The 23316-nt window shown below is 39.5% G+C and overlaps 2 protein-coding genes across 9 annotated transcripts in view; one reads left to right on the top strand and one right to left on the bottom strand.

The window, feature by feature from the left end:
- Positions 1 to 23316, bottom strand: part of sdk2b (sidekick cell adhesion molecule 2b) — a 316541-nt gene that overhangs the window by 261612 nt on the left and 31613 nt on the right. The gene's annotated exons all lie outside the window — the stretch shown is intronic.
- LOC308390584 (uncharacterized protein) lies at positions 19587 to 21982 on the top strand. Its single transcript, XM_080872761.1, has 2 exons — positions 19587 to 20696; positions 20922 to 21982. Exons 1-2 carry the CDS (start codon positions 19641 to 19643, stop codon positions 21276 to 21278), a joined length of 1413 nt encoding a protein of 470 aa, XP_080728887.1. The 5' UTR covers positions 19587 to 19640; the 3' UTR covers positions 21279 to 21982.

Raw genomic sequence — 23316 nt, 5'->3', positions numbered from 1 at the left:
TCCTCTGTAACTCCTCCACTATTTCAATAGCAATTGATGTTTGATTGCCGAACCGATTCTCCAAAACACGAAAGATGTCGTCTGCAGTGTTGTAAGTGGTGAGTCGAAGTTCTTTCGTTATTTTCTCATCCACACTATCAAGTAGCTGAAACTTTTTGATCTCTTTCGAACCAGATGGCTCCGCCTGCCCCTGAAGAACCTCCCATTCCTTCTTCCATCTGTGGAAGTCTCGTTTATTTCCAAGAAACTTAGGAAGTGCTGTTGGTTTCAGCTTGATGATTGGCATGGGGCAGCTGGAGGTAACTGGCAATGATGACAGGTGATCGGCATCCTCCTTTATTCTCATTTCCAGAAAGTCAGCTTTTCTGGAAACCAGCCTGGGGACGCCGAGTTCCAGCCTCTGTATGTTGCTTTGAAGATCTCTCCGAATACCTGATGGGATCCAATGCTTCCACTTGCTATACCTCTCCTTTGCCACTCCCACCAATTCTTTCAGGTGGCCAAGAACGAAATCATACACTTCATAATTACCGTCAGGCGTAATGGCAGCAACATGATCACACTCAGCCTCTGCTGCCTGTAGTGCTGTGGACAATTCTGCACTTCCAAAGTTGGCCCAGAGAGCCTCTCTGACTAGGGTTTTTATTTCCTTCAGTTTTAACTCACATTCACTTGCAGTCTTTGCTAAGTCGGCTCTCTGCTGTTCTGTCAGCACAGCTGCTTCACTTGTGTCAGGCTTTGCCTCTAGCTCCGTGATGAAACCGGCCTCTAGATCATCATTGGCCTCCATGACTTTCTCTGCTTCCATTGTCAGTCTATTGAAACTGTCTTTGAGTTCTTCTTCAGTCATATCCTCATGCGTCCTCGTAATGCTATTAACCAGACGAGAGAATGATCTCTTGGCTGTTGCCCTCACTCCTTTGAGTTGTTCAACTGACTTTCCAGCAGCTTGGTCTGCCATTTTTGTGTGCTCAGGCTTGAACTGGGGTTTATTTACTAATGGGAATGGCACATGCAACTTGAGGGATTCTCCGAATTTCCTCTTTGCACTAATTATTCCCTTATCCCAGGACTCCAGGTCATTTTTCCCAGATTTGATTTCCCGGTTTTTCACTGTCAAGCTCTCTAAGTTTGTGCAGCTTCCCCGCTTGAAAGGGATTGATGCATCTACCACAGGTGTTTAACTGGGTTTCACTCAATGACCAGGCAGATCTTTTGTTTTCCTTTTCTTTAATCTTCTTTTCGGCCACAGTCAGCCATAGGTGAAAAACCTTTAAATACAAACCAAAAAACCAAAATACAAATTATGTTTGTTATCACACATCTGCAAATATTGTAAACAATCCCAAACACATTTTCTTTTTTAAACACATCAATGCAGTGCGCAAGCTTTGTAGTACAATATTTACTTGAGTATTTTTAAATGCTCAAATTATGTAATTCACTAGCAATTGTACATACACCTTGAGAAATACTGCTTTCTATTAAAGTGCTAAATTAAATAATCAATCTGCATTAGAACTTGAGCAATAACAATAGTATTTATAACCAGCTTCTCTTAACCATATGCAAGCATTAACAGTCTTCCATATGCAGACCAACAATAAACAATGGTGCCGCTCGTAAACAGGCAACCAACTCACGGCACAGTGCTAATGCTACGTAAGCTAGCGGCAGCCGCGATTCTTTAGCAACTCGCTTCAAAGTCTTTTACCATAGTCAGCAACCATTCCCTTACCGGCTGCCTCCCTGGCTTTGTAGATACTTCAGTTCCACACAATATTCATGTTGGCGACAACTTATTGAAGGAATTATGCTGGGCTTTTCCCGAAAGTGGCACCTTCCTATTGCTTCCCAGTTCGCCTTTCTTTTTCTTCCCGACAGAAACCCAGACACAAGATTAGTTCCGCCCTCCAGTCTGTCACGTTTACTTTTTCCCTCAGGGCTCTCCACCTCCTACTCGGTTTGACTTGACAATCACAGTTAATATTAATCATGAGAAGAAGAAAAAAAATCATGCGTAGCAAGACAGCAAAAGCCAACAAACAGACAGGGAGACAGAATCACGCAAAGTAACCGCAGTGCTTTAGGGAGATGAGATCATGATGGTGGAAATCAGAGGACCCCAGGGACAGAACAGGTGCAAACTACAAGGACAGAGGGCAGCTGCATGAGTGTGACTAATGAAGAATGTTGTCTGTGTGTGACAGTGAAGAAGAAAGACGTGGTGGATTAACAGAAAATGAGATGTGTGGAGAAGAATAGGATTGGTTCATACAGGAAAGAAGAAAAAGGTGCGATAGAAGATGAGAAAATCTCTCTGTTCTGTTAAAAAGGTCAGAAGGTTTCAAGGGGTGAAAGAGAGAGATGTTGCATGTATGCTACACAGTTTGAATGTCATGGTCATCCAGTCTCAGCTAGCGGAGACAAAAGAGCAGAGTGACCACACTTGAGGTAACGGAAGAAAATGAATAAGGTGATCATTAGTTGAATGCCAGGCAAAGGCTAATGAAGGGTGAACAGAGCACAGAGCAGAGCACTGGGGAGCTGAGCTAGCTTTTACCGAGCATTTCTGGGAGCAAGGGCAGACACATTCCAGCCACTCACTATTCTGGTATGATTGGAGTGGTCTGCAGTAAGCCAGCAAGCTCACTGTGATGAGGTTGCGGGAGTAGGGGTACTGAGAAAGCACTGTACCACAAAAGTGATGCTTGTGCCTCAGGGGATCAGGTTGCAAGGCCGCGGGTCACCATCTCTGCCCTCTTTTATGGGCTGCATTCCTCAGGCCATGCTAATTTAAAACATATCTGTTGCTCTTGTTTCCACTACATGGCCTTCAGCAATTCTTTTACTGCTTCCCTGACCATCCTTTACTCCTACCATGGCCTACTTTTAGATCTGCAGTGGCTATTCTTTTCTTTGGATGTGTCCTTTTCACTTTGTCTATCTCTTTCATCCTTCACCGGTGTCTCTTTCCTTATACTCCTTTCAGTAGTTCCACAATTAAACGAGTGACTTCTATTTTACAGTTCCTAGCACTGTCACCCATATATCTGCTTGATTTTCTGTAACAAGTACACTTTTTTGATAATCAGTGGTTGTGTTTGCATAAAATTTGCTTATTAATGTTTCCAAAACTTATTTTCTCTGCTTCATATGGCCACAGTAAGGGCAAAGTTGCATTACATAACTGTCTAATGTCTAATGGGGAGACTTTTAGATCTACCAAGAATGCCAAAACTATCAACAGTCTCACTATCATACTAGTAAAAACCCACTGATTTTTATGTCATTTTTAACAGTCCCCCTCTGTTTTGCCTTGCTTCTCTTGGCCATAATCAACCATACAGGTTTTTAGCATATCAACACATTTATCACATTGTGCATAACTTAAAAGTCAAAGTGTTGCCATACGAAAGACCGGACCGCCACTTGAAGTTGTCTATGGTGATTAACGTGCCAGAGTTCTCCTAATTCATCCTGGGTGAGTAATTACTGTGTCTCCAGTTGCACACTTACCGATTAAAACTGCATTCTCTTTCACAGTGACCCTGACAAATAAGTGACCAAAGTCACAGTATGAGCAATTTGAAAGCTTTTTTTAATGTTCAAAACATTAAAAAATTGAATAACTGACAAATTTAATAAAAATACTAAAACTATCATAAAAAACTAAATCAACATCACCATTATGTCAAAGTCCATCTGTAGCATGTAAATTGGATTCGTGTTTCTGGAATATATGATAATATCATACTGGTACTTTTGGTCTTTCTGTTACTGATCTTCCCCATTATCACTAAGCATTGCGGACTAAAAAAAATCATCATGATTTTAAGATAAAAGCTGTGACTATTAGGTTATCAAACTACTATTGTGCTGGTACAGTCTTCTTTTTATTATTCTTTTTCTGCTTGGGCTCTTTAGCGTTCACGCAGTGAATCACCTGCCTCTATTTATTTCTATTACTACCGTCCTCTTCTCACACCAAACCTCCTCACGTATGGCTTCACTACATCCATGAATCTTCCCTTTTCCTCTTCCCTGGTGGCTCAACCTTCATCACCGGTCCAAATATCCACTATCCCTCCTCATCCTCCTCTTGTCCAAACCATCTTAATCTTGACTGTCTAATTTTGTCACTAAACTGCTCAACTGAACTGGCCTTCTAATATACTCAATTTTAATCCTGTCCATCCTGGTCACTCCCAATAAAAATGTTACCATCTTCAGCTCTGCCACCTCCGGCTCAGCCTTCTATCATTTTGTCAAACCCACCATCTCCAAGCCACACATCATAGCAGGCCTCACTGCAGTCTTGTAAGCCTTTCCCTTCACTTTTGCTGCCATCCTTGTGTCACAAATCACCTCTGACACTAATCTCCACACACTCAACCTAGTCTACACTTTCTGTTTCACCTTTTTTTGCACTGTTCATTGCTTGGCTGTGTTTGTGTGAGACAATGAGGAGTATTTTTAGTTCAGCAGTTTCCAGTGAATCATTCCACAGAACAGAATATTACATGGGTCAACACATAATCCCCATTAAGCCCAGCTGGCAATTTGGGTTCTAGCATATTATTGTCTGTATAAATATAGAAGAGTCATCAGCATACTTTATAATTGAATATTCCACCATAGGGTAAGAAGGAGAAGGGAAGCGAACCAAGCAAGAACTCCTGTCAAAGCCAGTAAATGCCAGCTGTCAGGAACTGTATTTCTGTCAATTTAACAATTAATATATCAAGGTATTTAATCTCATCCACCTTCACTACCTTGGCTCCTTCCATCTTCATCTCTCCCTCTCATTCATGCACATGTATTCTGTCTTGCTTCTGCAGACTTTCATTCCTCTGCTCTCCAGTGCATACCTCCACATGACTAGGCTTTTTCCTGTTCCATACTCTAACTACACATGACAATGTCATCTGCAAACGTCATACACAAAGATGTTCTAAAGAAGGAACCAAGCAAATGTCATAACTTTACTACTATATTCTGCACAGTTATGCACAAAAGAGATGTCTATAGTCTAATAACTATAGACACATCTGTCTGTGTTAAAAGTGATTTGAGACTCTCTGGCTGGTTTACCATTACTGTCTATAGTTGAAAGTAAATCTCCCTCTCTCTCTCTCCTCTGACCACCAACAGTATGTCTGCACCAATGTAGTGTGTGATGCACAGCAACAACTCTGCTGCCCCATCTGTGCTGCACAATGTGTGTTATACTGCGTCGACAACCATATAAATTAAATGGAATCCATATTGTACGCTGTTATCAAAGTACACTAATTTACATGGCCTTATGTGTCTAGTAAGTCTATGGCAGGGCTGTATCAATATCTTGAGGGAGCATATTAGAGAGTTGGATCTGTATATAAAAAGGACATGTACCAAATGGCAGGTCGTTTTGCAATCGCTCAACGCAAAGGTTCTAGAAATCTTCTAACATGACCTGGTAATTGATTGGGTTAGGGCCACAGCAGCAACGTTCCTATCCAAATGTACTCTGCTACATGCAATGAAAGGCAAGAAAGAAATCTCAGATAAAAGGTCTAGGTTAAGCTACTGAGAGCTGGCCACATGTATGAACTGATGTACTGGTTGTAAGAAACAGATCAAAAAGAAGAGAAGCTGTGGATAAAATCCAAACTGCTTTGAGAACTCCCTTTTTTTTAACACATCAGTAAATGTAGCACAAGCTGCAACAACTCTGGCAATTTGTTAAAAGCGTGTTTGCAATCTTTCATGCATGATATTTTGTATAAAAACAATAAAACTCGTTCGCACTCATCACAATATCTCCAATGGTTTTGTGGTTGTATTTGGAACCAAAAAAATGTTCCTACAAGATTTACATCAAGTAGAAATTAACCAAATGGATCACAATGCGTTTCCAACCCTTCTCAGTGGATGAGAGTCTTCTCTTTGAAGTGGATAACGAAGCCCTTAAACGACTGCAGAAACATTCAAACGGCCCCTCCGACAGCTTTTTTGATTGATTTTTCATTTGTCCCAGATATTTCATCTCATTCCTTTCTGAGTCTTTAAATGATTAAACAAAATTTTCTCTCTGTATTTCTTTGTCTCTTGCCTTTTTTTTAAACTTTGCCTGTTTACACAGCCCAGGCAGAGGGATGACAGCAAGCGACAGCTCACATAAAAACTATGTTGTCCCAATTTTTGTCTGATAATATGTTTTAATTTAACTTCCCTCATTAGAAAAGCGTCAGGGTGATAAATATATGTGGCTTGCTCGACACAAGAGTAATTTACACAAGGATATTAATAGATTCATCATCCAGGCTTAAGCACATCAATTATGAAAGGCCTGTAACCTGAGAAAAGTAAAAAAGAGCCCCATTGAAATGTTGATGAGAAATATAATTACTGCAAGTACAGCGGAGGCAAAACAAACACATTAACAATCAACTATAAACACTGAATAATTAAATCAAACTGTGTATAAATAAATATGCTTATTTATGGACATAAAGTTTCATAAGTACTTAGAAGTAATTAGAAACTGCTTTCTGGTGTTTTGATTAATCACACAGTGTACATGGGGGAATTCATATTTTATCAGTAAGACATGTTGTGTTTGCACATCTGCTGCAGTGACTGCGATTGACACTGCTGTCAAACTAGTGTAGCTACTTCAAGCAATACCACAAGAAAGTCTAATCAAGCTTAAAAAAACAAAACTTATGTTACTTAATTTGGTCAGCTATATTTTATTCTGCCATCACCAAAATTCAGTAGGATTTTTGTTCCAGTGACAATGAAATTTGATGGTTTAACAAACTGACTATGACACTCACCACAGCGAAGACTTCTTGAGCACTGTTTTAAGTTTCACAGAACTTAAAGTAGCAAGGTGGCATTTACATTTCAAAACCATATCTCCTTAAACCATTTTTTACTCTTAAAACCTAAAAAAAAAAAAAAAGCACTCAAAGTGGGCTTCAGCTTTGTCATTTCCTCATGAAGCTAGTGGCCTGTTAAGGTAAGATTTTGAGAGTATTAGAGGCAGTCAATGATCAAACTGAAGGAACACCTGAGTAAATTTGATGAAAAAGGGAAAAAAAAAAATAGCCAAACAAGAAGCCATCTGAAGGATGTGTTCTGTTTGAAGAGAAAACACAAATGTACCAAAAGGAATCATCTGCGTTCGAGAGTCTAACCTCTGGAACACGAGAGGTCACAGGCCCAGCAGTGTAGCTCTTCGGGTCATGTGATGGTAGTGAGACTTTTGGTCCTTAGGGAGAGCAGCTTGACCTTGGGCCTGAGGGAAACCCCTCTTCAAGGGTATCAAATGACTGAAGTGCGAGGGGCTTAAGGAATGTAGGGAATTTAAAGCGTGGATACAACGGAAGAATAAACTGAATGGAGGAATGGATGTTTGGGTTTATGCGGACTACGGGTTGTGGATGTATTGGAATAACATATATGCTTCTAATGAGGAATTTGGGTCTTGAATTTTCAGCTTATAAAAGAAGGCATGCACTGTTTGTAAAATAAGAAGGCATTTGTGGCAGTGATCATGAAATTGCATGGGGGGAGTTTGAAGATCAGACACAAAGGAGTCACGGTAAAGCCCCAGCTGTTGCAACAGAAACACGCACAGCCTGTTCTGGGCTCCAAGATGCCCCTGAAAACATGCCAGACATGGATAGAGGTAAGTCTCTCAGGGCACCATAACTCCCCCAGTCCATCCATTCTGTCTCAATACCCAGTTGTCACCGGATGCCACATGAGGCCTGATGTTGATGTGGGCCAGCCGTGTCCCCAGAGGTCTAGTGTTCAAACTGCTTCTCATATGTCTGGTTCACCCTTGCTGGACACATCCTCATTTGAGTGCCCTCTATTACAGTACAGGCATTGGTATTTAAATGGGGAAGATAACAGCTTGCTTGTCATACTGTTAGATAGGTGACCTACTTAGGAAGAGGACAGCACAGAAAAACTGGATTTTGAATAAATTGAGGAAACAGAATACTAAATCAAATGTGTGACCAAGTTGCCACGGAAATTGTGCCCAGTGGAGAAGATTATGGGGAGAAGGGAAGTGAAGAGAGGGAAGAGGCATAGAGGAAAATTGTCACCTATCGTGGAAGTGCTACCGAAAAATAATACATTGACAATAAGTGATTTCTGTCTCGTATAAATTCCAGGCGAAGGCAGCTCATTTGGTTCCCCGGAGCCTATGAATTCATAATGCCTCTCACGCGCACCTCTAGATGTCAAGAGTGTGAGGGGAAAATAACTGAGCCAATTTCAGCCAATACTAACCTCCTGCAGACACAGTCTCTATCTCTGCCGATCACTCCTTCACACACACACACACACACACACCTGACATGTCTACTGCTCTCTGCCAATTCTTTTCTCTCCCTTCACAAAATGCTTGGCATATTCTTTAATCCCGTTTTGGAACGGGGTGGCATTTACAAGTCAACTTATACAGGACTTTTATCTGAGGTAGCATTGGGAAAGTTGACAGACTAATTCTGACTAGAGTAGAAAAGTTGTCTTTGCTGCCGGGTGCTGTGTGTATGCCCGTCTTCCTGCAGTTTTCATTGGCGAGGCCCTCCAAAGAGGGGTGAGGCAAAAAAGATGGAACCTGAAGTTCGTACGTCAACCAATTTCTAGGCTCAGCATGCTGAGAGGAGGCCTACTTAATTCTGTCTTTGCATCATCAATCTCACTGACTTCTTTTTTGTCTGTTTTTTCTTTGCCCTGTTGCCTTTATGTGTGCCCTCCATCCTTATCTCTCTTTTGCCTTTTTTGCCTGCGCCTGATCCCCTCACGCACTCAGCTGGTACAACTATATATGTGTGCATAAGAGAGTGTGTGTTTCTGTATTTTTTGCTTGTTTAGGATTTTATATAACCAAGTCATTGCTGAAAAATGAAGGGAATGTTTGCATACATGCATGGGCATATAGTAAATGTACAGAAACATTTCATCTGCCCCAAAGACCTGCGTGTCTCCAGGCATGTGCTCTGCCCTCTCTCCCACTCCTTTCAACATAGCCTAATAAATGCAACTGTCATTCCTGATCTGCTTCCAGTAAAAAGGAGCTCACTTCTCTTTGACACCGTGCTGCTTACAGTAAATTCCTTCATTTAAATACCTTCAACCAGGAAATCCAAAAACAGAATGAATGACTTGCGAATGAATGACTATGCACAGCAACCGCTGTGTAAATATTCTGGCTGTGAAGTATAAGCACAAGTGGGTTTGATGGAATGACATGCGATTTTCAACAGGGCAAATTTTAATACATGCAGAGTGTAGGACATGTGTTCTAAGCAGTGGAAGACCTGTGGAGAGAGAAAGCAGCCAGAGTTGTGCGGCAGCCTGAAGCTTTCTCCATCCTCTCTCTGGCCACTGTATGCTAACAGAGAGGCCACACCCAGTCCAGCGCCAGACAGGCAGTCTGCCCTGACTTTGTGGTCTAGCTGCCTGACTATATATGGAGATTAAATAGCAGGGTTGAGCCTTCACCCCCTTGAAAGGCCTTCGGGGAGAGGCCTCAAAACCAACCGAAACCTTAAAACAGCTTGTAAAAAGCCACTTCCTCAGAGCCAAGATTATTATAGCGCAGAACAATGCAACTAGGCAAAATGACTAAAAAAACAAAAAAACAAAACAGGAATGAAGAAGATGCTTTCTGCTGTACTTAGCAGCTAACATTTGTTATCCGCAGACAGACACTTTTCTTTGTAACTTCTAACTTTTTTAGATTTTATAATAGACATAATAACAATTTCAATGTGAAAAATCATCATATTAAAACTCCCAAATCGCATGTCTACCATAAAAAACAATTTAGTAAAGGGGCCCTAGTGTTATTGGGTATTACTGAGCTAATCAGCAGATCAGCCACGTCAGCATATGCATTCAATTCCTTAAATCAGTTTACAATGATAAATGGCAGCCATTTAGGCCCACAGCTGCTCCTGTGCTGAGTGCTGCCCACATGTTTGTCTTCGTCTCAGTCACTGCTGGAAAGTTGTTTTCTGCGAGACAAATGGGAGAGATCACCGGCGACTGAAGGCAAGACAAAAGGCAAACACTATTAAATTGCCCTACCCAAGAGTCACTACATATGATTAGATTAGATCACTTTCTAGTGTTTGGAGGATAAGCAATACGTGTTCTGTGTAAGTCCACCTGCAGCCACTAAGAGAAACTGGCAACTACAGTTAGAGGAAATTGATATGTGTAACCAGAGAACAGAGCTTCTCGGGTCCCCATTTAATGAGTTGCCATTATGCCAGCTTGCACCGAAAAACAGTTTAAGTTTTAAGCCAGAATAAGAGAACAGCCAACAAAGACAATAGAATGATGATTGGGATCCCCATTCAAATGACAAAGTGAATGTGAAAGAAAGCAGCTACACTTCACTGAAACATGTTGGCAACTACGCTGGTTACACGGCAAGATTTTGTGATGGTTATCACAAGGCATTTTGTTCTAATCGCACTGCAGTCAGCTGTTTTTCTCTGCTGTTTGTCTATCAGTAATGAGGGACTCAGCAGCAGCAATCAAAGAGACTCTTATTGTGTTTGTGCAAAAAACAAGAGGTCTTTGTTGGTTGGATCAGGTTGAATCACATTAGGGATTTTCATAAAAGCCTTTGACATCTGGACCAGGGGCAGCGAGGTCTTTGTCTGTGACTCCAATTTGAGTAATGGGCTCTCACACTGTTCCAGAATAGGATATCAGCAGTGTGTCATCGAGGATCTGCTGTCAGAGCCAAACCAAAAGGCTCAATCTGTATAGTATGCAAATAGAAACAAATTATTTATCCTTTTCCTAAACTGTTGATGCATTTCTGAAGGATGCAATTCAGTTGGTTTACCTTTACGTACCGTATCTGTGTCTCCATATATCATACTACTGTTTGGACTTTTATGCAGACTTTAATTCTTTGAAGTCATGATTAGGTTAAAAATTGGCTAAGGTTAGTAGGATATTCAGAGCAAATGTGCAAATACTGGTTTCCCAGTCTGAAACTGTTAACAAGGAGGTCTACTGTCAGGTTATATAAATGATCACACTGAAAATGTCTCACATTTAAGTCAGGAAAGGATTTCAAAATTCATAAACCTGTTCTCAGAACTTTTTGATCAATTGTTATACAGTACACATTAAAATTGAGGGAAACATTTAAAAACATAAATGATGACATGTATGAAGAAGACATTTACATCTTCTAGATTCATTCTAGGTTTGTGGTACTGACCATTGTACGAAAGATGAGATTTTCTTAACTCAGATCCTTTCATTAAATCGTGTGCTGAGAAGACAGGTTGATTTGATCTTCTGGGATCAAATGGAGGCTAGACTGAATATTTATGAGGAGCAGTGTATCGCAAAATTTGCAGAAAATTGATCTGTTGTATTTAAAGCACAATCAGGGAGCCAGAAGTGGCAACCTCTAAATGATCAATGTATCAAACTTACTCTACTGAGAGCTAGAAGGAAAGTCTATAACACTTATAGTATATAGTCACAGAATAATTTACTAACTAAGGAATATAAAAGTCAATCAATTAAAAAGTACTTTTAAAGATCATTGCATATTAGTGATATCTACACCACTTCTCAGCTTGGGAGAATGGGCCAAATGTTTGGCATGGGCTATCACCTACCAGCTTTTCAAGGTTGAGAATGGAAAACAGTCCAGTCTGATGACAGCAGTTTAGAGATATCAGTACCTGAGCCTGGCAGGCAAACAGCAGAGCTCATGATTTGAGAGTGTTTTAAATTTACAGTGAAAGATAGCTGTGGGAATCATCATGTCGGGGAGTTTTTTGAAACTCTGGAGTTGGGCACCTGCAACAACCTAACAACACCATGACTAAAGTAGACTACACACCCTAATTTATAGGTCTATAGTTAAGTAGTTATATAGCAGACAGACTGAAAACTATGTAATATAGTTGATAACCAAAAAAGCTTTCCACTGTCTTCCTCTTATCAAATTCAGGGGTACAGGTAGGGTCAGCATCAGTAGTATCTTTGGGCAGAAGCTGGAGTATAGAGGGAACCCACTCAGGCACAGGCAGAACATGGTTGAGTCAAATCCTTGACCTTCTTGCTGTGAGACAACTGTGCTAACTACCACAACACTGTTTCCCAAAGAAAACTAAGAAATGCAAAGCATTCATCAGTGGCTTTAACATTTCCTGCTGTCATTAATTAATAAATGCATCTGCTAAATAAGACAACAGTAATTTCCGCAAAGAAATATTGCAGGAAGAATAATGGAACAAGACAGAGGAGCACAGTGATTTCCATACTTTTAACCTTACTGCAGCGGCACACATCCAACTTCTTAGCAAGGTAACCAACTTTATTCACTGTAGCCTGTTTGCAGAAGTGTTGTCCGTAGCTACAAAACTGATTAAATGTTGCCAAACTCCTCTTAAAATAAGCAATATTTTTATACACTAGCAGTCTTAATGTTAGACTTTTGTACACCGTTATGTGTTTAATTGTTTAGTGGAACAAAGAAAAAAGAATATAATAGTGTTAGAGACCACTGGTCCAAGGTATCAAATCAGTCAGCAAAAACTTGCTACATTTCATATAGTTAATAAAGAAACAACAGAGCCCCTAAAATTGTTACATTAACCTTAAAAATCAGGGTTCTGTGTTATATTTTAACTATTTTAATTACAGCCTGTGCAAGTATCTAAATGAAAATGGTGACCAGGCCAGTGTACACGCTGGTTTATTTGTGATGGCCCAGTACAATAAAAACAAGGACTAACAAGTACTGATTTTTAATTTGTTAATTTATTTATTTATTTATTTACTTACCAGCAATTAAAAAATAGGTAAAATCATCATTCATTTTAGAGCAGAGTGTAGTTTGATCTCTGCTTCAGTTTCTTTAAAGATACAGATAGAGAGTGGGCTCAACAATGAATAGTTCCTCAATCACCAAGCATCCAAATAAACACCTGGTCTTGCACATAATTAATTTTGACATTTTATGCCCCCCAAAAAGTCACATTTTACAGTAGAATCATACCATACCAAGATTAATATTATGAGCACATTTGAACAGAGGTTTCCTAAACTCAAGCCTTCAAGTCAAGTTTTTTCTTTTTAATGCAAGGCTGGCTCTGGCAACAGATCCAGGAATTAGTTATTAACATGTGTTATGTTGATGTTTTCATTTTTATTTTTTAAACTGTGACAATGAAGTTTGCTTAGTGACAGATAGGTTTGCAGTAAATATTGCTGCCATGTCATGATACAATTGTAAAAAAAAAACAAAACAAAAAAAACAACAACAACACAACTGTAGTCAACGTTTAGGCATTTAAATACATTAGCTCTCGTGGAGGGAAGAAGGGTGGGGCAGTGATTTTGGTTTAAAGTAAGGACATAATAGGTGGTAACATAGAGAAAATACCATGTGATGACATGCAACAATTTGGAAGTCTGCAGCTTTACCCACATATCCATTTATTTGTGGCACACTGATTTTCTATTTTTGGAAATATGCACACAGCTCTTGCGCACTCTCTCTGATATACTCCTAAACAGATGCAGTCGCACCTGCACCGTGACTCGTTCTTCCCCCACTGCACACAATCACCCTCCTCCAAGCTCACTCAGAGCTTTTACCCTGCAGTCACATCATGTCACATCATCTACATTATAGCATGATCTCCACTTAAACATTCAGAGATCAATTGGGTGTCTACAGTACTTTGCAAAGTTTGGGCAATAGTCTCTATAAACAGCTGAGCTTCATGATTCATTCAGTGATACTTCATAACTCATTCCGAAATCTACAATGTATTTTACGGCAAAAGGTGCAAGACATCCTGGTGCATTCAATCCATAAACTCTTAGTATTTTTCAACAAATCAAAATAGCAGAAACCTGTCTTTAGAGCCTATGAATACACTATCAAATTGTGACTATCATTTGTTATCAGTAAACTCCAAGTTACTCCAAGTACTCCAAGTTTGCAAGATGTGAATGACAAACATTTAATGCACTATATAAAATGACTATGCACAAGAAATTATGGCAATGATGTCTTATTCTTTTTAACGTTGACATGTTCTAAAAATCGATTTAAAAATGTATCCAATTGTTAAGAGCAATGGCAGCCATTCCCTCCTAACATACAATAACACCACAGTTATGAGGTATCACAAATATTCTATTAGGACAAAAAAGTACTGGCCACCTGGGTGGACATGATGGCCAACATTAAATAGTTCAATCCCCCCCATATGGAAAAGAAATAGTAAAAACATATATGATTTACTCATGAAAGTGGCCACTTTCTCATTACTTTCATATATATATTTTTAGTAAGTATCCAAAACATACAAGTTTCATTATATAATTTTTCAAGGGATCTTATATGTGTTTTCACTCTTGTATGCTTTTCATAAAAGTTTCATACAAGACAGATACAAACTTTATAAGATTTATATATATCTTTTCCATATGGGCCAGCTATTCTAGTTTGCATGTTGAAGTATCCTTAAGCAAGACACTAAACCCCAAGTTGCGCTACTGCAGTGTAAGCGTGTGAATGTTGTTAAGTGCTTTGGCATAGAAAGAAAACACATTTGAATGAATGGATGAATAAGGTTTGTAGTAAGGAAAGGGTTTTCAGCATTCAAAGCAAGTAGAGAAGCATAAGTACCAGTCCACCTACTGTACAGGAGCTTGACCATGAAAATCTTATTACAGTACCACACTTGAATTAAGACAGCTCTCGAGAGCGACCCATTCAATCAACCAACCAAGACTTAAGCTCATGATTATAGAGAAAAAGCACTACATAAAACCATATTATAAATATAATCGACAATAAATACAAATATAATATTAAAGAAAGCAGAATTAAAAGAAACCAGTTTCCACATAAATATTTCAATCAGTGCTTTTGTAGACTGGATAAGCAACGGGAACAACTGACAGTAGGATTTGTGAGTGCTGAAATGATTATATTATAAAAATGAACATTAACTTTCTCAATAGTGCTTTAAAAGTGCAAACACCTGCACTTACAAACATCTGACTGGTATTCCCCCTTCTGGGTATTTTAAGAAGGATTCATCATCATCATCATTCGTTTGATCAGTAATAAAATGGCAAAGGTATTTCACCTTTTTATAAACTTTAAGAACATTGTCTGGCAGTTTAGTCTTTTATCGTGCTTGGTTCTATATATCAAAATAGCACTTTTACTAACATTGTACTTTATATGATTTTGCACACCTATTAAGTACATATATTGAGCTGCTGTAAACCAACATTACCTGAGCTGAAAAGGTAAGGTTGGTTTACTGTGGTTTATCAGTGTTTCACCTAGCAGACATCCAGTGTTACAGACTCTTAGCTACATCCCTGGCGTCGTAACACCCAGGAACTCATTGTCATTTTAATTTACCAAAAAGTTTCCAGTAGTTTTCTCGATCAAAAGCTTTAGAAGCATCAATAAAACAGATGACGACAGATGGATCTTTGACTCAAGTTAATCATTTCTTTAAGTGTATATATACACACATGTTAGTACCATGCTTTTGCTTGAAGCCAAACTGATTATCCAGAGAAGAGATATGCACACTCACTCTATCAGGCAGGATCCTTTTTAGGATCTTAGATAAAATTCTGGATAGTGCAATCAGCCTATAATTTTCCAGACAGCTCACTTTCCAAGCTTTTAATAACTGGGACTAGCAAAATATGCCATGGGTCATAGAACCAGGGAAACAAAGAACTAAAAGAGGAGCTAGCCTTAAACTAGCATTTTAGATGTCCTGCAGTATTGTGATTCAAATCACTCTTTACTATCAAATAATTTATGAATGGCTTCATATACCTCATGTGTCAATATACTTATAGGTTCATCACTGATGTCAGAATCATCCACATATCGTTAACTTTTTAACAGCTGAACAATGTACTGTAATGCTGTTTCCATAATGCTGCAATATCTGCCCCAGATACACCTTCAACCGTACACGGTAGAGGCAGTTTGCAATTATTAAGAGCTTTTCCCTCTTTCTAAAAATCTGTGACATTATTTCTCAGCATTTTCCTGGCCATAGAATCTGTCCTCATAACTTACTTATTTTTAGATATAAAACGAACAGCAAACTTATATCAGGCATTTGCAAGCTTTTTCTGTTCAAACTCTGGGCCTTGCTTAGGTCTTACAGCCATGGCCCAAAGTTTATAAGCTTCCTTTTATGCTTACGTTGGACATCAAACGATTTACCACTTTCATGCAGAGCAGCCACTATATCGTCATACATGGAACAAAGTTTACGTTTAAGCTCAAGATTCTTACATTTGACATCCTTGCCTCTATAATAAATGTTGTTTAAATATTTATCTGTCTTATTATAACAGGCCAAGAAGTCATGTTCATAAAGGCTGACCAGTCTAATTTTACACTGGTAGTATTATTAGTGACATGATTCTTTCCCATTTTTTCTGGCAATTCTTCCACATTTACAGTAAAAGCTAAATTTATATGATCTGACACAGCTATCCAATACTTAATACTTATATATGTGTGGCTCTCTGAGCAGTAGCACTTCGCTTGACAGAATAAGATAAGCATCTTCACAAAAATAGATTAAGTGGTTAGCAAACAGCCTAGAACTGCCATCTGAAAGATCAGCATTAAAATCACCCACAACATATATACTGTACTGTTATCTTGAACAAATGCATTAATAAGAGCAAGCCTACTAAGATATTCCTCCTCATTTTCACACATTTCAAAGGGGGTATAAACATTAAGGATGACAAAACTATTGTTATTCTATGTATACTGTATACCAATACACCAGTGTACATCCAGCATCAGTTTTTTGTCCCAGAGCACAGCCTGTAGTCTGTCTCTTACTAGCTGTGTTTAGATCTGTCCCCACAACCAAAAAAATTGGCTCAAGGTTAGTTAGGTTTTCCCAAGTCTTGTTTAGGTAATCATGTCTCTAGCAAACATAAAATGTCACATTCTGCAAGCAAACTGTCCACAACAGTACATCTAGCTTTATCCCCTGCACTCTGTCTCAAATGCAGGCCAACACAGTTGTAAGACAATATCCAAAGAGGTTGCTGTATGGTTGGTGATATGTCAACACCAGGGGACACAATTATTCCCCCTGCTGTATGCACTATGTTGCGTGGTTCATGATAATACCAGACCAGAGCCCCTTTAGGCCAGAGTTCGGGGTTATACATTTCACTAACGTCATTATATTCAGCAGTGATGTTCAAAGAGCTGAACCTGCTCCATATATTGACAATTTGGCATCTCTGCTGACTCTTGAGTCTTTAAGATACTGATGAAGCGTTTTTGCATCTACATCTGAGGCAAATTTACACAAATTTTTCATAATTACTAATTTAGTCTTTACAGTTTTTAAAGTACTCACAATTCCAGTGCCAATCATAGATGCAGTTCCAGGCCCCTCGTTGCGTCCAGTGGTGCCAACATGCATTTCCGAACCTGAAGCAACCTTTTCCATCGTTCAGCGAGGTGTGGCCCTTCTTCACAACTTTACTCCATTTTGGAGAACATGTAAAGAGCTGTTGATCTTTTGTCATAGCAGTTTCTATGTTAGGACCAGAGGCTATCATCGGAGCCTGATATTGCCCACAAACCAAAATCTCTGGACAACACACTGACTTATCACTCATTTGGATCCTGCCAAGCCTCCAGCTCCCTGCGTCCTGGCCAGATCGCCTTTACTTTGACTCCCCCGCAGCTCCTCAAAATAATTCCCCAGAGGAAAGTGAGAAGCGGTCCTCAGTCCCTGAGCATTCAGAGTAGCAGCCCCAGCCAGCACGTCAGACTGACACCAAAGAACAGTCACACATTGGTTGACTTCCACAGCGCCAGGCCGAAGTTGTTCACAAACATCCACCTGAAGTTTGACTACACGTTTCAAAGCACCCAACTTGGCACACAGCTGGTCCATTCGCTGTAATAAACAACAGCTATCCAAACTGGAGTATGCAACAGGCAGCAGATCATCCAAATGATGAGAGACAAATCCAGGGATATTCTCCCCACACTCATTCAGCACCTTAAGGCAAAGTGTCATATTGCTGATGTCCATATGCTGTCCACACTGCTGTTAGGTAGCAGGACACAGCTTAAACATAACTTTTGTGTGATCAATGTGTTCGTGGCCAACAACACAATTTCATCCTGACTTAAAGTTTTGTTTTTACCGCAAGGAAGTTAAGTAGTTCATCCTCCACAATTACCCTGCCGTTAGTCATGCTGGTTTTAATCGAGACCTGCTATAGAGATCAGTCAATCGAGACCTGGATCTGCTACACCACCATCTGCTGCATCCACCATCTTGCATCAAATCTTCTTTCTTCACATTTGTGAAAAATTCTTTCACAAATGTTTGAAAAGCCAAACTTTTGCAACGGGGACTATAACACCTAAATTCAAAAATGAAGCGATAATATCCATATGGTGTAGAATCTGACTCTTGGGAACTGTGCAGTGTAGCTGTACTTTACAGACTGCACACGCCTGATGAGGAACATAAACTTCAAAACTCTTCCATTGAAAAACAAAAACCTTGAAATTTAAATCCTACAAGATAAACTCGGTGCATTTTTCATTGCAAACAATGTGCAGCAGTCACATTGTTTTTGTCTTTTCATATCTCCAGGATATAGTGCTTAGACTTCTTCAACAAATATGTAAAAAACATATTACAACAGAAAAAGAAAATCGAAATCAAATCCCCACAATATTGCCTGCAAAGGCGAGATAAATCTGATAAATCACATTATTAACTATTGTGTGTATGTGACAAGGCTATCTTCTTACACTAATAAAATAGAGCCTTGAAGAGCATTTTGAGCGTCAATAATTCTGAGATCTGGAACCAGTCTTCTTTTATTTATGCTTTAGGATTTTATCCATTAGCACTCTTATCTGCTGCCAAGGATATACCTTGTCTATCCAATGTTACAAGCAGTGATGCCGGTAACGCGTTGCTTAGTAACGCGTTACTCCGAATATGACCCCTTTTTCAGTAACGACTAATCTAACGCGTTACTATTTCCATAACAGTAGTCAGATTAAAGTTACTTGTCCAAACCACTGTGCGTTACTATTTTTTTTAAGCAAAAAGATTTGGTTTTTTCTTTTCGTCTCAGCGGATGACAAACGCATACGTGTCGTGAAACGTCACATGAGCGACAGGTCACGCTTCCCGCTCACAAGCAGCCAGCGACGTAAAAAAGTGTAAACAACAATGGAGGGAGAGAGATGTTCGTTCTTTAGCTGGAAATATGGTCACTATTTTGAGTTTCTGTCAACTAAAGATTTAAATATTAAGGTTCGTTGTACACTCTGTGTTGGCGAAAAAGTGTTATCTACCTTCAAAAACACTACGTCAAACTTAAAGAAACATTTGGAGTCGCAGCACAGCACAGTCAAACTCACAGAGAGAGTCCCACCAAGTGGTCCGAAGCAGAGAGCCGTGACTTCCGCAGAAGGTCCTACACCCCCCAAACAACAAAAGTTGGACTCTGGTGCAAAACCAGTAAGTGATGAAGAATTGAAGAAGTTGGTCGCGCAGTATATTGTAGAAGAAATGCTACCTATAAACACTGTTGACTCGCCCTCGTTTCGTGCCATAATAAAAAAGATCCCTACTTCTGTTAATGCCGAGCTGCCTCACCGAACGACTTTTACTTCTTACTTGGAGAAGGAGTTTACAGAAATGGAGAGAAATTTGAAGGCCACACTGAATGAGATTGACTTTGTTTCAACTACCGCGGATATTTGGACTGCTAACAACAGAAGCTATATGGGAGTAACGCTCCACTGGATCAGTAGAACCACATTAGAGCGTCACAAGGTTGCATTAGCATGTAGGCGAATTCGTGGTAGACACACGTATGATGTCATTGGTACAGAAATCGAAAACATCCACTCCTCTTATGGATTACTCAACAAAGTAGTTGCAACAGTTACTGATAATGGATCCAACTTTGTTAAGGCGTTTCAAGTTTATCATCCTGTCACAGAGTCCGATGATGAGACGGAGGAGGAAGAGTCCAGCCCCAAAGACGATGATGTCACTTTTTCTGATCTGTCAGAAATCCTCTCGGCTGAGAATGAAAGTGATGGTCAGCTGTCTCTTCCCCCGCACCGCAGGTGTGCTTCGCACACCATCAACATAATTTGCACACGTGATGTGGAGAAACATTTAACAACCAATGCAGAGAGCAGGGCTGTGTATAGGAGCAGCACAGCAAAATGCACAGCTCTTTGGACCAAATCGAGTAGATCTACACTTGCATCAGAAACAGTGGAAGAAATCAGCAAAAGAAAGCTCCTAATACCAACATCCACAAGGTGGAATTCCTTTTTTGATGCTGTAAAGAGAATTGCAGAAATCCCCATGGGTGAGCTGAATACTCTGTGCACAAAGCTAGGACTGAAGTGCTTCAAAGATCAAGAATACCAGTTCCTGCATGAGTACTGCATGGCCATGAAACCTCTGACTGCAGCACTGGACATTTTACAAGGCGACTGTCCATATGGAACTTTACTACCAACACTTGAAGTTCTGATGCAGAAGACCCAGGCTGTGAAAGATGACCTCTCCAGGATGACTGCAGGCCTTCCAGATGCCATTGTACAGGTACGCTCTATCTTGAAATTAGTCAGATTTTTTGCTTCATACAATTCACAAACATGGAACAGAATATTAATTATCATTGAAAAATAAGATTAAAACAATTAAAATGTTTACAAGTAACCTAAAACAAAATTAATCCATAATACTGATCTCATATTAGGCATGGTTTGCAAATAATTCAATAACATAATAAATTGTAGGCATAAAAATATCAATTATGTTTTTTAGGCTATTCAGACTCGTTTCGCCGGTGTGCTGGATGACAAAGATGCCCTTCTTGCAGCTGCCAGTTGTCCAAAATTCAAACTCCGATGGCTGAGAGATGCAGGAAGGAGGGAGCGAGTAAAACAGCTTCTGACAGCAGAGTGTTGCACCACTGCTCCTCTGGCAAAAAACCCTGCCAGTGTGCCCAGTGCTACTACATCTAGCAGCCAAGGTGAGATGGACTTTTTCACTTTTGAGGCAGAGCCAGAGGAGGAGACCTATTCTGCAGAAAAAGAAGTCATGGACTACCTGATGTCAGGCTACGACCTTCAGATTCTGCATAAATTTTCAAGCATAAAGACAATTTTTTTTAAAGTATAACACTCCAACCCCATCAAGTGCTCCTGTGGAGCGACTTTTTAGTCTGGGAGGTTTGGTGCTCACGCCTAAAAGAAATCGACTTTCTGACAAAAGGTTTGAGAAGCTTCTGTTAATGAGGTACAACCACTGGTTTACTCGCTCCACTCTACTGTTTCCCCCATAACATGCGATGACAACATATACTGAAAAAACAGAGAATGGGGAATCCAATTTAAATAACTATTTACAAGTAATTGAATTAAGTTTATCAAAGTCACTTAATAAACTTATTAAAGTTTTCAAGTTGATTAACTTAAAACAATTACCTGCAAGGAAGTAAGGCAATTTAAGTTGGACCTGCAGTCTCTTTTTTTTTTTTTTTCATAAGATTAGTCCAAAGTTACAAAAGCGGACAATAGTGCTTACATGTGGATGGTATAAAAAGTATCTTAAGGGAAGTCAAGAAAGACTCTTTGTTTGTTTGTTTGTTTGTTTGTTTTTTTATAAAAAGTATTTATGTTAAGTGAAGTAACAAGACTGTCTTTATTTTCATACAAACAAGTATTTCTGTCAGGAAAAAAGTTTTAAGTTCAACTTCAAATGTCAGGAGATATATTGTTGACATTACTGTTAAAATACACTTCCAATAAAGTGAGTATTGGCAAAATCGGTTGATGTTTTTATGTTGAGGCAGTGGGGAGTGTTATTGGCAGCTTCTGAAAGTAACTAATAAAGTAACTAGTAATCTAACTTAGTTACTTTAAAAATAAAGTAATCAGTAAAGTAACTAAGTTACTTTTGGAAGGAGTAATCAGTAGTCCGTAATATATTACTTTTTCAAAGTAACTGTGGCAACACTGGTTACAAGTCATTTTAAATGAATTTATTAGATATATACGCTTGAACACCTCTACTATCATCTATACAGTTTATAGGGAGCAATATAATGCCCAGCCTGAAAATAACCCCAACCACACTTCCATCTTTTTGTAGTGCATCTCTTTGTCTAAAGCAGGGGTTTCCAACTCCAGGCTTCAAGGGCCAGCATCCTGCAGGTTTTAGATATCACCCTGGGTCACCACACCTGAATCAAATGAATAGTTCATTACCAAGCCTCTGGAGAACTTCAAGATATGTAGAGGAGGTAATTTAGCCATTTAAATCAGCTGTGTTGGATCAAGGACACATCTAAAACCTGCAGGACACTGGCCCTCAGGGCCTGAAGTTGGACACCCCTGGTCTGCCAGCTATTTGGATGACAGCCTATGTGAAGTCATGACCTACCACAGATCTACACAGGGCTCCAAGGAAGCCCACAAGTTGACTGGATTGATTTCCTTTTATTTTATGTGCCAAAACAAGCTCTGATATTCAGTTGTGCCACATAATGCTCTGCTCCACCATCTTTGCGTAATTCAGGATATTACATGCATTCTCAAATAATGAACATTTACTGATTCACACACATCCACACCCACAAACACTTCTGCTCGCTTTTAAATTTTGACAGAGCACAGGTGTGGCTTTCAATCTACTCACGTCATGTTCATTGGACAGTAATCTGTCTCTCTGCTCTTGAACAGCAGTACAGCAGATTTTGCTGTACTGGTTGATGGTTACGACAAACAGGTTTCACAGGAGATAAGTGCAGATTCCTTTGTCGTAGACCCAAATCTTGTTTGAGACCTATTATTGTAAGCATGTTGATTAATGATTAATTTTAATTTTTTGTCAAGGCACCTTGGATTGTGACAAAATGTTTTGTCACATTCATTCAAATGAGAGATTCTCGGCTGCTTTTGTGATATCAGCACACAGATGCTTTGTGCTGATATCATACTGTGTTTAAGACAATGTAAGATCTATCAGTCATTCTCTCTGACAGTAGAACCAAAACAGCAGTTCTAACCATAGCAACTGTGCTGCGGGAGAAAAGGCTGCACGATGTTAAGATGACAGGAACTTTTGACAGACGAGGAAAGTCAGGGAGTTTTCTGATTGGATAAGAGACTGCTCTGTGATGTTGGGCTCCTCATCCATAAACAAATACATGCTCCAG

Source organism: Rhamphochromis sp. 'chilingali' (genome assembly GCF_963969265.1).
Source record: "Rhamphochromis sp. 'chilingali' genome assembly, chromosome: 22".
Lineage (NCBI taxonomy): Eukaryota > Metazoa > Chordata > Actinopteri > Cichliformes > Cichlidae > Rhamphochromis > Rhamphochromis sp. 'chilingali'.
The sequence above is the reverse complement of the archived record's forward strand: the minus strand, read 5'-3'. Positions and strand labels throughout refer to the sequence as shown.